Here is a 13,846-nt window from a genome sequence, read left to right as displayed (position 1 = left end):
TTGAAATTGCACTAACTTCCAAATCTTTCACTCACACATTACCGTAACTATAGACTTATTGTTTATTTTTTATTATTAGGATCGATAAATTATTTGAGATATTTTTTATAAAGTATTTATTTTATATTATAGAGGTTCAATTTTTATATTTGAGGGCTACTCCAAATTATTATGAGTTGAGTTATTCAATTCAAATAATTCAAATAAACATAGTATAATATATATAATTGTCAATTCAGATAGCTCATATCACAAAGTAAATAGGGCCTAAAATACTAAACCAATTAAAGACATTCTAATCGACAATTTATATAAACGTCCTCAATTGAATGATATCGATATTGGCACGCATATCATGTTAATCATAACAAAAAATTTGAATAGTTTATATCTTGTGATACGTAAAACAAATTCATTAAATTTAAGAGTCAACTAGACAATACATTTGATCATATCGCATGGCCAATCATTTGGCTAAGGAATCGAACTATATGCCATCCCAAATGACTTGAGAAAGTAGGAAATAGTCCATTCATGTATGTGGGCTTAGAATAATAACGTAGATCTTCTATCACATTTTTCATATCATGCGTTGATGAGTAATTGATAAGTGCTTTTCTTTCTAAAATTAAGAATATATCTAAATTAAGTTTTAAGTTAAAAGTGGAGTTGCATATAATACAAGTTGAAGCGTGACATTTGTGCGTGTGGGATAGAAATATTCTTACTAAGTTTTGAAGTATCAAATATCTGAATGGGGGTGGGCTTAAGAGCAACGTGATGTTGTTTGGGTGCAGTAAGTAGTGGGCTTTTTATTGAGGCAAAAATGTAGAAGAAAATATTCATAATGGGTTGGATAGTTTGGGACGATGCCAGAAATTAGAGTCTATTGGGCCCACCGATCATTCAATTCAATCACAAGGTGCAATTGCCAACACAGTTTGAGATGTGTGTTCAATTTTTCATTTCTGAAAATTTAACGTGGATTTTTGCAGTTATCTGAAACGGGGCCTGGGGTGGCACTTCCCAAAGGTTGTAGGATTCGAGCTTTTCACTTCCTTACTTCTTTCATTAGCCCGCCAGATACCATCTAATGATTTTATCGTTTGAAGGAGATGATGATTTAGCAGCATGTTTCTCCATAGGAAACACGTTTCAGTGTACCATTTTCAGGCTGCTATGTACAATCTCTCACAAGTTTGTCCGGAAAACATTCAGATGAGCTGATGATCATAACATATAAATAACTGGGTGCCTTGTTCAAACTAGTTCTACAACTAACTAATTTCATGGTCTTCTAATTACTTAGCATAGACTGTTACATTCATTATGACAACATCATTGGATTCTCCAAAAGCCATATCCATGATTTCGAAGGTGCAATCGTCTCCTTTCTTGATGTTGTTTGATGAACAAAATTTTCGCCAACCCTTGGTCATTGCAAGCCGGTCCTTTCGCCTTTGGCTGGGTCCTTATAGAATCTCAACTTCACTAGCCATTCCCTCTGGTCAGAACCTCGAATTCTGAGAATTGCACTTTCTTTCTTGTGCATACCGTTTGGCCTCCAAATTCCCACGGAAATGTACTGTCATTAAGAAATATGAAGATTGTGAGTTCTTTAGATAATTTCACTCATAGCCCTGAAGTTCAGACATACCACAAAAAATTCCAACTACATTGTACAAGTTTCTAAAATCTGAAGGAATTTGTAATATAAATGTGTACTTGTTTTGATGGGGATATTATCAAAGCACGAAGGTCGAAGTGTATGGTCGCATCCTTAATCGCAAATCGGGTTAAATAGAAGACATTTAGGAGGTCGCATGTTGTGGACGCATGGTTGATCGCGGATTGGAGTGTACAGAAGACATTAAGAAGATCGCACGGTGAGGTCACTGGGTCGTTAGAGACCCATTGTGGCTTGATGACATCTCTATCGGGTAGGGGTGACCCGGATCCGACCCGCAGATTAGACCGGACAGGTGTCATCCCTTTAAGCTGTTTAGTCGTTGCATGCGTGACCACGGGAACGACACCTATCCCGTGGTGGGCCCCAGCCCTTCTCCTATAAATACTCTAACTTTCGAAAAGAGAAGGTACGAATTACACACATATCTTGATCGCATATTTAGATCGCATAGTTTTCCTTCGACCTTAGCCTGACTTAAGCATCGGAGTGTCATCGTCGGGACGAACCCGACTAGCTTTGTTTTATTTCCAAATCACAGGTTCGGATCGGTGACGTGGGGAGGTCGTGGTCGTAGATCGTGACCAAACGTGGGAGAAGTCGAAGATTGTGACCAAACGTGGTCGAGCCGGATCAGTTTGGCGCCGTCTGTGGGAAACGATTTGGAAACAAAACAACTCTGGAAACATAGATCGGTCGGAAGGTAACATGCATGTTGTGGAAGGGACCTCGAAAGAAAAGGAGAAGATAATCCAACTAACGCAAGGATTATGACAACATCATTGAATTCTCCAAAAGCCGTATCCATGATTTCGAAGGTGCAATCATCTCGTTTCTTGATGTTGTTTGATGAACAAAATTCTCGCCAACCCTTGGTCATTGCAAGCCGGTCCTTTCGCCCTTGGCTGGTGTCCTTATAGAATCTCAACTTCACTGGCCAATCCCTCTGGTTAGAACCTCGAATTCTGAGAATTGCACTTTCTTTCTTGTGCATACCGTTTGGCCTCCAAATTCCCACGGGAATGTACTGTCATTAAGAAATATGAAAATTGTGAGTTCTTCAGATAATTTCACTTATAGCCCTGAAGTTCAGACATACCACAAAAAATTCCAACTACATTGTACAAGTTTCTAAAATCTGAAGGAATTTGTAATATAAATGTGTACTTGTTTTGATGGTGATATTATCAAAGCACGAAGGTCGAAGTGTATGGTCGCATCCTTAATCACAAATCGGGTTAAATAGAAGACATTTAGGAGGTCACGTGTTGTGGACGCATGGTTGATCGCGGATTGGAGTGTACAGAAGACATTAAGAAGATCGCACGGTGAGGTCACTGGGTCGTTAGAGACCCATTGTGGCTTGATGACGTCTCTATCGGGTAGGGGTGACCCGGATCCGACTCGCAGATTAGACCGGACAGGTGTCATCCCTTTAAGCTGCTTAGTCATTGCATGTGTGACCACGGGAACGACACCTATCCCGTGGTGGGCCCCAGCCCTTCTCCTATAAATACTCTAACTTTCGAAGAGAGAAGGTACGAATTACACACATATTTTGATCGCATATTTAGATCGCATAGTTTTCCTTCGACCTTAGCCTGACTTAAGCATTGGAGTGTCATCGTCGGGACGAACCCGACTAGCTTTGTTTTATTTTCATATCACAAGTTCGGATCGGTGACGTGGGGAGCTCGTGGTCGAAGATCGTGACCAAACATGGTCGAGTCGAATCAGTTTGGCGCAATGATTTGGAAATAAAACAACTCTGGAAACATGGATCGTCGGAACGTAACATGCATGTTGTGGAAGGGACCTCGAAAGGAAAGGAGAAGATAATCCAACTAACGCAAGGAGAGTTACAACGAATGATGGAGGAAGCAGGTAGGAATGCATTATGGCCTATGAACGAAGGACACAACCCATTGAAAATGAAACTGTGAGACGAAGGGTAGTTCGCAAGAGTGAGACTGAACGAGTCTCTGAAGGAATAAGCAGAAGAGCCCCGGAAAGGAGGTGAGTGATTGCTTCTTCTGAAGTGGAATCTAGTGCCCGCAGCGGATGGCAGAGACGCGAACCAGCGTTCTCAAGAGCTGATGTTGATAGTGTAGGCAGTCAAATCCATTTGTTGGGAACAATTCTCCACTTGCATTTGCACAGAAAGCTGGCGGCAGCCACTGTGAAGTCATTACATGGTAAGTACATTGTAAAAAGAAAAGAAACGAAACTGTTTTAAAAAGAAAAGAAATGTACTTTATCATAAACTGTCGAGTCTTGAAATTTTTAAGGCCCTTCTGGGAATTCTTGTTTTTTCATGTGATGAAAATGTCTGCGATTCTGAGTCTTGAACAACACTCTTTGGGAGCTGCAGTTGCAGTAGTTGCTGTTGGAGTGTTGACTCTGTGGTTCATCAGCAGATACTTGAATCGTCTTAAGAAGACATCCTCCGGCCTCCCTCCCCCTCCTGGTACTTTTCTTCGAATATTCTTACATCTTGGGCCTTTTCTATCTCTCTTGTGTGCTTGTATGCGTGGATCAAGGTAAGGGATACATCCAAGAACCCTGGATTTTAGCAGTCAACGTGTTTGTAGAATTGGTTATTTGAAAAAGTTAAGTTCCCATGTTATGAAGAATTGAGGGCGAATATTTTGATTAGCACATCACCACCAGAAATTTCATAAACAAGAAAAATAATCTAGAGATGTTTGTTGATTATGTTCAAGTGACCTGGAACCTTGATTTAGAGCTTATCAGCAAAATCTGTGGTGTGATAAGTCAATTGTATATGCAATCGTACCACAAATGGGGTTCAACAAACAAGACATTTTATATTTATTGATGGGATAAAAAATGGTGGATTGGTTGCAGTGATACCAGGGCTACCGTTGATTGGAAATCTGTTGCAATTGAAGGAGAAGAAACCTTACAAGACTTTCACCAAATGGGCTGAGGTATACGGTCCTATCTATTCGATTAGGACTGGCTCCAAAACACTTGTTGTTCTCAACTCTAACGATGTCGCCAAGGAGGTGAGTGCAACTTGCTTTGCAGTTTGTCTAGTACTTGGTAAGAAAATGATCTGTTCTTACATTTGATAGTCATTCTGGCTTTGTATAGGCTATGGTGACAAGATTCTCGTCGATCTCAACAAGAAAGCTATCAAATGCAATAAAGATCCTTACTTGTGATAAAAGCATAGTTGCCCTGACTGATTATGGTGAATTTCATAGGACAGTTAAAAGGCATATTCTCACCAGTACTTTGGGACCGAATGCTCAGGTATGAACATTTCACCCAAAGGTTGTCTCCATATAACAATCATCTTAAACATCCTAAAACATGGAATTTTCTCTACTGTGTTTATTTGTCAGAAACGGCATCGTGTTCACAGGAATACCATGATCGACAACATTTCAAAACAACTGCAAGCTTATCAGAAAGAGGATCCATTTGGAGCTGTAAATCTCAGGAACATACTCCAGCCTGAGCTTTTCAGATTGGCACTGAAACAGGTATTAGCTCCCGCTAAGGTTTCTCTTATTACTTGAACTTACAAGGATAACGAGTTCCTTATGTTGTTTCCAGGTTCTTGGAAATGATGTGGAGTCTGTATATGTCGAGGAACTTGGGATTACTTTGTCAAAGGAAGAGATGTTTGAAATTCTGGTGATCGACCCCATGAAAGGTGTCATCGACGTGGACTGGAGGGACTTCTTTCCATATTTGAAATGGATTCCTAACAAAAGCTTTGAGAACAATATTCAGCGAATGTGTTTTCGTAGGCAAGCTGTGATGACTGCACTCATTAACGAACAAAAAGAACGGATTTCTCGTGGGAAGGTACACTTTACTCTATTTGAAATTCTTTTCCATTTTGTAACTGTTAATCCACTGATTTCAGAGAAATTAACAATGTAATGTTGTTTTTCCTCAAACAGGAAGTGGGTTGTTACCTGGACTACTTGTTATCAGAAGCAAAAACATTGTCTGAGCAACAAGTGCTAATGCTGCTATGGGAAGCCATAATCGAATCATCAGACACAACTTTGGTGACAACAGAATGGGCCATGTATGAACTTGCTAAAGATCACAAACGACAGGTCAATGCACTTTCATGTAACTTAGATGCACATCAATTCTTTTGAATGTCTTCATTTACATGATTTACTTTTCTTTGCACTAGGATCGTCTCTATCATGAAATTCTTCGTGTTTGTGGAGATGACAAAATTACAGAGGAGAAGTTGAACGAAGTTCCCTACTTATCCGCCGTTTTCCATGAAACTCTGAGAAAGCATAGTCCTGCTCCTATAGTTCCTCCACGATACGTTCAAGAAGATACGCAATTAGGAGGGTATCATATTCCAGCAGGAACCGAGGTAATCACACAGTCGCTTCCACTAGACACTTGCAATTTCATCAGGAAGGAAACAGAATGCTAACCATGTCTGATTTTAGCAGATTGCTATAAATATTTTCGGATGCAACATGGACAAGAATGTGTGGTACAGTCCTGAGAGCTGGAAGCCCGAGAGGTTTCTTGATGAAAAATGTGATGCAATGGACCTACACAAGACCATGGCCTTTGGAGGTGGGAAGAGGCTGTGTCCAGGTGCTCTCCAAGCAATGCTGATATCTTGCACGACGATTGGGAGACTGGTGCAAGAGTTTGAGTGGAGTCTGAAGGATGGAGAAGAAGAAAACATCGATACGCTCCGCCTCACTACTCATAAACTCCATTCCATGCAAGCAATTCTGAAGCCAAGAAATTGAGTATAGGTTGGTCATGAATGAGTGATGTCAGATGTTCAAGTGTGGTCCATTTTAAGGTTTTGATGTCTGGTTGGAAATTGAACCTTTTGTTAGAACCTCAGCAACAGTATGTTTGTCTTGCATGCATATCTCCAAGTATTTTGTCACTGTGGACATAGAAAGTTGATGTTTTATGCACTAGATGTTTGTACTTTTCAGACAGTGAAGCAGAGAAACAAGCTTTAATGATTTCTTGTGAAATTAAATGAGAGAAGGATGAAAGAATAGTCCTACTAAAGGGAATGGTATTGACAGGGAACTTTGCACCATTCAGTGATTATCACAGAGTTGGTCTAACTAATATATTGCATTTTTTTTAGGATTAATTCCACTTAAACTTCTTCTGAAATTACAAAATTATAATTTCCCCCCAAAAATCTCAAATTCACACAAAAATTTGAGTTATGGTTTGGACCAAAAATGCTGGCGTTGGCAAAAAAAAAAAACCCATAAATATTTTCAATTTACCGCTCATTTTATATTCTCATGTAATAATTTTGTATTTATAAAAAAATATAATAATACTAACCCCATATATTTCTATTATATTTATTCCTTTATAAATATAAAAATATACATAAAAGTATTAAATAAGAGGCAAAAATTAAAAAATTATGCAATTTTTTTTTTTTAACCTTAGTATTCTCAATCCAAATTTATCAGGTTATCCAGTACCCAAACTTTTCAAAAAAAGTTTGAAAAAATTATCCGCATCTAAAGTCGGAATCCAAACTACCCAACACAAACACCCATCTATAGATCGCACAACCACAATATTGTGAATTCAAATCCACAAATATGGTGGTATTGTTTACTTGTCGTAACAGTACCTTATTTTTTTATTTATTTTGAATATGTAATTATCGACTTAGTGAATTGTATTTAAAATTTAAATATATTAGATGATGAAGTAATAGTTTTTCTTCAAAAAAAAAAAAAAGAAAAGAAAAGAAACTGTGGCGAGTAATGAGTGGTTGGAGCAGTTAGGTGTTGCTTCGCGATTAAGGGGAACATTGTTCCACGTTCATTGCATTTGGATTTGGTCACTGCCTCCCTCAAAATTACATTCTAGTGGTTGACTTCAACCCCTAAACCTCTTCCCCCCTGTTGAATTTTTGTTTTTCTTTTATTATTAATTTTAATTTCATCCACCATGTATAATATATATATATATATATATTTGATCTGCAATAAATAAATAATAAATCAATTTGGGGTAAATATGAACTTTTATCTGACTTTTTTATTAAATCAAATTTGATAAATTTTAACTAATAGATGTATTTATTTGTAAAATTGAAATAAATTTCAAGAGTATTGAGTGTAATTTTTCAAACTATATAAAAATATAATTACGCAAAAAGCTCATGAAAATAAAATGCAATTGTCCCATTATTATATACGAGGATCTTGATCTGTTTCAATATTAGATATAATAAAACATTCATTTTGAATATTTTTATTCCATTTAATTTAGACCCAAAGTCAAAATTATAGTATATGTAGATAATGAAGCTAATTAATTTATATTTTTCAATTATTTAATTTTGAGAAAAGGACAGCAGAGCAAAAGTATGAGTCAGCAACATACATCCTAACGTAGCTAGTATGTAAGCTCTTGCGTCACTACCCCAATCCCATGCAGGAAGCATCTATAATTATGAAAACAAATAAATATTTAATCACCAACTTGTCAAAAGATGAGCATGTCCCGTCCCCTCGTAATATCGTAAATAATTGCTCGTGATATTGTAAATTATTTTTTTATAAAAAATAATAATAATTTATTTTTTTTATATTTTTAAAAATAAAAATAATTTATTTTTTTTAAATAGAAAGGTAAACCACTTCTTTAAAAAGTATAAATAAATAAATTACTGTTTTATTTTTATAAAGAGTAATTGGTTATTAGCAAAATCTGAATCTATATATAAATGGTCAAAGCTCAAAAGTCCAACCATTTATTATTATCTTCTTCAATTTAAATAAATAAATAATAATAAGTTGAGGACTTGTGGTTGCTTCTAGAGGTAGAGTCAAAAAGTAAGGGACATTTAAGTCATTTTAATCCGAAATGTTAAGGTGTGAAAGCAATCATAGGAAAATAATAGACATTATGACTTTGCCTAGTAAAACAATGATTGACGACCGTTGTATATCCATAATCAATAACACTTGGTTCATTCCTTTTTAAATTTTTTTGTTTTACAATAATAATTAACTATAGTGACAACAAAATAATCCTTTTTATAGATTCTTGAAATTGAAATTTTCTTGGGGCATGGTAATAATTTCAGGCTGAACACAAGACATGGTATCAAGAAACATGCCTACCTACTGCATGAATTGTATGACTTACCAGCAGTGGTGAAATGCATACCATTTTCTTATACTGCCTTTCAATTATATTACGTATATATAAATATATCAATGTCTCCCGAAATCTCTACAAGTACATAAGTCATACATATTTACTGTAAAATAATATTTTTATATATGTAGTGTAGCTGTGTGTTCCAGTAAGTGCTACAGATTATAAGAAACCATATTAAGTATATTTCATATTAGGTAACATATGTACAGTGTGACACGCATGCAAGATGCATCATGTATCCTAATACCATTTCAAGGTGCTAGCTAGCTAGATGCATATAAATAAATAATATTTTATTTATTAGATTGTGGAAACATGGATCGGTCGAAAGGTAACATGCATGTTGTGGAAGGAACCTCAAAAGGAAAGAAGAAGATAATTCAACTAACGCAAGGATTATGACAACGTCATTGGATTCTCCAAAAGCCGTATCCATGATTCTGAAGGTGCAATCGTCTCCTTTCTTGATGTTGTTTGATGAATAAAATTCTCGCCAACCCTTGGTCATTGCAAGCCGATCCTTTCGCCCTTGGCTGGGGTCCTTATAGAATCTCAACTTCACTGGCCATTCCCTCTGGTCAGAACCTCGAATTTTGAGAATTGCACTTTCTTTCTTGTGCATACCGTTTGGCCTCCAAATCCCCACGGGAATGTACTGTCATTAAGAAATATGAAGATTGTGAGTTCTTCAGATAATTTCACTTATAGCCCTGAAGTTCAGACATACCATAAAAAATTCCAACTACATTGTACAAGTTTCTAAAATCTGAAGGAATTTGTAATATAAATGTGTACTTATTTTGATGGGGATATTATCAGAGCATGAAGGTCGAAGCGTATGGTCGCATGCTTAATCACAAATCGGGGTGAACAGAAGACATTTAGGAGGTCGCGTGTTGTAGACGCATGGTTGATCGCGGATTGGAGTGTACAGAAGATATTAAGAAGATTGCACGGTGAGGTCGCTGGGTCGTTAGTGACCAATTATGGCTTGATGACGTCTCTATCGGGTTGGGGTGACCCGGATCCGACCCGCAGATTAACCCGGACAGGTGTCATCCTTTTAAGTTGCTTAGTTATTGCATGCGTGACCACGGGAAGTGAAATTATCTGAAGAACTCAAAATCTTCATATTTCTTAATGACAGTACATTGGATTTGGAGGCCAAACGGTATGCACAAGAAAGAAAGTGCAATTCTCAGAATTCGAGGTTCTGACTAGAGGGAATGGCCAGTGAAGTTAAGATTCTATAAGGACCCCAGCTAAGGGCGAAAGGACTGGCTTGCAATGACCAAGGGTTGGCGAGAATTTTGTTCATCAAACAACATCAAGAAAGGAGATGATTGCACCTTCGAAATCATGGATACGGCTTATGGAGAATCCAATGATGTTGTCATAATGATGTAACAGTCCATGCTAAGTAATTAGAAGACCATGAAATTAGTTAGTTGTAGAACTAGTTTGAACAAGGCGCGCAGTTATTTATATGTTATGATCATCAGCTCATCTGAATGTTTTCCGGACAAACTTGTGAGAGATTGTACATAGCAGCCTGAAAATGGTAAACTGAAACGTGTTTCCTATGGAGAAACATGCTGCTAAATCATCATCTCCTTCAAACGATAAAATCATTAGATGGTCTATGGCGGGCTAATGAAAGAAGTAAGGAAGTGAAAAGCTCGAATCCTACAACCTTTGGGAAGTGCCACCCCAGGCCCCGTTTCAGATAATTGCAAAAACCCACGTTAAATTTTCAAAAATGAAAAACTGAACACACATCTCAAACTGTGTTGGCAATTGCACCTTGTGATTGAATTGAATGATCGGTGGGCCCAATAGACTCTAATTTCTGGCATCGCCCCAAACTATCCAACCCATTATGAACATTTTCTTCTACATTTTTGCCTCAATAAAAAGCCCACTACTCACTGCACCCAAACAACATCATGTTGCTCTTAAGCCCACCCCCATTCAGATATTTGATACTTCAAAACTTAGTAAGAATATTTCTATCCCACAGGCACAAATGTCACGCTTCAACTTGTATTATATGCAACTCCACTTTTAACTTAAAACTTAATTTAGATATATTCTTAATTTTAGAAAGAAAAGCACTTATCAATTACTCATCAACGCATGATATGAAAAATGTGATAGAAGATCTACGTTATTATTCTAAGCCCACATACATGAATGGACTATTTCCTACTTTCTCAAGTCATTTGGGATGGCATATAGTTCGATTCCTCAGCCAAATGATTGGCCATGCGATATGATCAAATGTATTGTCTAGTTGACTCTTAAATTTAATGAATTTGTTTTACGTATCACAAGATATAAACTATTCAAATTTTTCGTTATGATTAACATGATATGCGTGCCAATATCGATATCATTCAATTGAGGACGTTTATATAAATTGTCGATTAGAATGTCTTTAATTGATTTAGTATTTTTAGGCCCTATTTACTTTGTGATATGAGCTATCTGAATTGACAATTATATATATTATACTATGTTTATTTAAATTATTTGAATTGAATAACTCAACTCATAATAATTTGGAGTAGCCCTCAAATATAAAAATTGAACCTCTATAATATAAAATAGATACTTTATAAAAAATATCTCAAATAATTTATCGATCCTAATAATAAAAAATAAACAATAAGTCTATAGTTACGGTAATGTGTGAGTGAATGATTTGGAAGTTAGTGCAATTTCAATTTTATGAGGGTTATATGCAATTATGGAACTCGGAGTTCCAAACTCTCCGTACTTCTCCCGGGCTCCTCCTATTTTCACACGTTTACCGACAAACTGACGTCACCCGATGTTCCCGCCAAAATCAGAAGCAACCATTCCGCACGGCGGCGGTGAGGCGGATAAAGTGGTCGTGGCCGTGAAAGCGGAGAAGGTCATCTCCAAGGCCGCCTTGGCTTGGGCTCTCACCCATGCGGCCTGCCCCGGCGACGGCATTACGCTCCTCGCCATCTTTTCCGGCAACAAGGGTGGTATATTTGCTCAAGCTGAATTTCGTTGAAAGACATGATTTTTCTTTCTAAAGTGGATAAATAGTTTGTTGCTTTTACTGCTTGTAGTCGAGTCTTGGAGATTATTTATTGTTACAGGAAGCTTTGTGTGATGTGTACGTTCGTCTGAAAAGCAGGCGGGAGGAGATTTTGGGGATTTCCTCGATTGAAAGGGAACTGTCGGAGCTTCGATCCGGCTAAGCTGCCGGACCGAATTTGTCAGATCTCTGAGTTTTGCTCTCAGATGGTTCTTCAAGTTCAGGACTGAATACAGGTACTGAATTAGGTACTCTTATTTGCATCATTTTATAATTTTTTTCGTTTCTTTTTGTATTTTTCGGGTATGCTTAGTACTTTAAATACTGCATTTACCAAGAAGGAAGTTGGATTGCTGTGGTTATCTGGATTATCAAGTGAAGTTAAAGGAAATGATGAATAACTCTGTGCAGAAACTGATTATGGAATTTGATTCAGTATTGGAGATTTTGGAAGGTTTTTTCAGGTTGTAAAGATGTTGAATTTGGTCGTCTGCTCATTATGATAAGGTTACTTGAGATGTGCCTTGAAAAAAGCTTACGATTGATAATGCATAATTGAGTTCCCAAGGGATTGTGAAATCTCTTTTTGCATGTGTAGTCAGCTTTTTATGATTTTCTGCTGATGGTATTCATGGTGTATACATACTTTTGCTTACCCTTGGTAATAGAGCCCTATTGATATACTTGAAGACAAGTAAAAGCTAATTTCTGAGTGCAAATAAGCCTTGACAATTACAACATGAATTGGATTCCTGAAACCCTCTCTTTGAATTGAAGATGGCAATTCAACCTTTCATTGACATGTTGATGTAGCGCGTTTTGAAGATCATAAGGAATTTCTTTTCTGCCATAGTGAAAAAGCCAATTGCCACTTTGATGCAATGCATATCAATTCTACCAATAAGAATATATAATACTTTAGGGAACCCATAGCTACTGTCTGCCGGAACCCATGGTTGCTTCTGCTTTTATTAATGAATAGTAGCCCCTTTATATTTTAATTATAGTTACCTAACTACTTCTTTTTGGTTCATAGATGTGCATGGACTTGATGGTAATCTTATCCAATCTTGTAGCCATTGCCTATTTTTAAATGCAAACTATTGTAATTTTTCCATCTGTCTGTAGGTTTTAATCTTGGCTGCTGACTATGAACTTAAACTTGCTAACTGTAATTAGCAAAAAGGATAATCAGTTGCATATGTACCAGACAATACATTTAATCATTTAATCATGCGTTGATGAGTAATTGATAAGTGTTTTTCTTTCTAAAATTAAGAATATATCTAAATTGAATTTTAAGTTAAAAGTGGAGTTGCATATAATACAAGTTGAAGCGTGACATTAGTGCGTGTGTGATAGAAATATTCTTACTAAGTTTTGAAGTATCAAATATGTGAACGGGGGTGGCTTAAGAGCAACGTGATGTTGTTTGGGTGCAATAAGTAGTGGGCTTTTTATTGAGGCAAAAATGTAGAAGAAAATGTTCATAATGGGTTGGATAGTTTGGGGCGATGCCTAGAAATTAGAGTCTATTGGGCCCACCGATCATTCAATTCAATCACAAGGTGCAGTTGCCAACACAGTTTGATATGTGTGTTCAGTTTTTCATTTCTGAAAATTTAACGTGGGTTTTTGCAGTTATCTGAAACGGGGCCTGGGGTGGCACTTCCCAAAGGTTGTAGGATTCGAGCTTTTCACTTCCTTACTTCTTTCATTAGCCCGCCAGAGACCATCTAATGATTTTATCGCGGTGGCTGTTTGAAGGAGATGATGATTTAGCAGTATGTTTCTCCATAGAAAACACGTTTCAGTTTACCATTTTCAGGCTGCTATCTACAATCTCTCACAAGTTTGTCCGGAAAACATTCAGATGAGCTAATGATCATAACATATAAATAACT

At 36.9% G+C, this 13,846-nt stretch overlaps 1 protein-coding gene and 1 long non-coding RNA gene across 2 annotated transcripts; both read left to right on the top strand.

Annotated features, from left to right (window-relative positions):
• On the top strand, positions 3,919-6,739 carry LOC105159193 (ent-kaurene oxidase, chloroplastic-like). The gene is made up of 8 exons (XM_011076165.2): positions 3,919-4,154; positions 4,556-4,716; positions 4,805-4,966; positions 5,059-5,199; positions 5,273-5,527; positions 5,626-5,787; positions 5,871-6,065; positions 6,148-6,739. Exons 1-8 carry the CDS (start codon positions 3,935-3,937, stop codon positions 6,457-6,459), a joined length of 1,608 nt encoding a protein of 535 aa, XP_011074467.2. The 5' UTR covers positions 3,919-3,934; the 3' UTR covers positions 6,460-6,739.
• On the top strand, positions 11,589-13,844 carry LOC105159191. Its single transcript, XR_847563.2, has 3 exons — positions 11,589-11,886; positions 12,042-12,178; positions 13,584-13,844. It is a non-coding gene; the product is annotated as an uncharacterized LOC105159191 (long non-coding RNA).

This window comes from Sesamum indicum, linkage group LG3 (genome assembly GCF_000512975.1).
Source record: "Sesamum indicum cultivar Zhongzhi No. 13 linkage group LG3, S_indicum_v1.0, whole genome shotgun sequence".
Classification (NCBI taxonomy): Eukaryota; Viridiplantae; Streptophyta; class Magnoliopsida; order Lamiales; family Pedaliaceae; genus Sesamum; species Sesamum indicum.
The sequence above is the reverse complement of the archived record's forward strand: the minus strand, read 5'-3'. Positions and strand labels throughout refer to the sequence as shown.

Coding starts and splice junctions, on each gene's coding strand:
- LOC105159193 (XM_011076165.2), top strand. CDS start 3,935: ATGTACTTTATCATAAACTGTCGAGTCTTGAAATTTTTAAGGCCCTTC. Junction 4,155..4,555: donor CGGCCTCCCTCCCCCTCCTG/GTACTTTTCTTC, acceptor GATTGGTTGCAG/TGATACCAGGGCTACCGTTG. Junction 6,066..6,147: donor ATATTCCAGCAGGAACCGAG/GTAATCACACAG, acceptor TGATTTTAGCAG/ATTGCTATAAATATTTTCGG.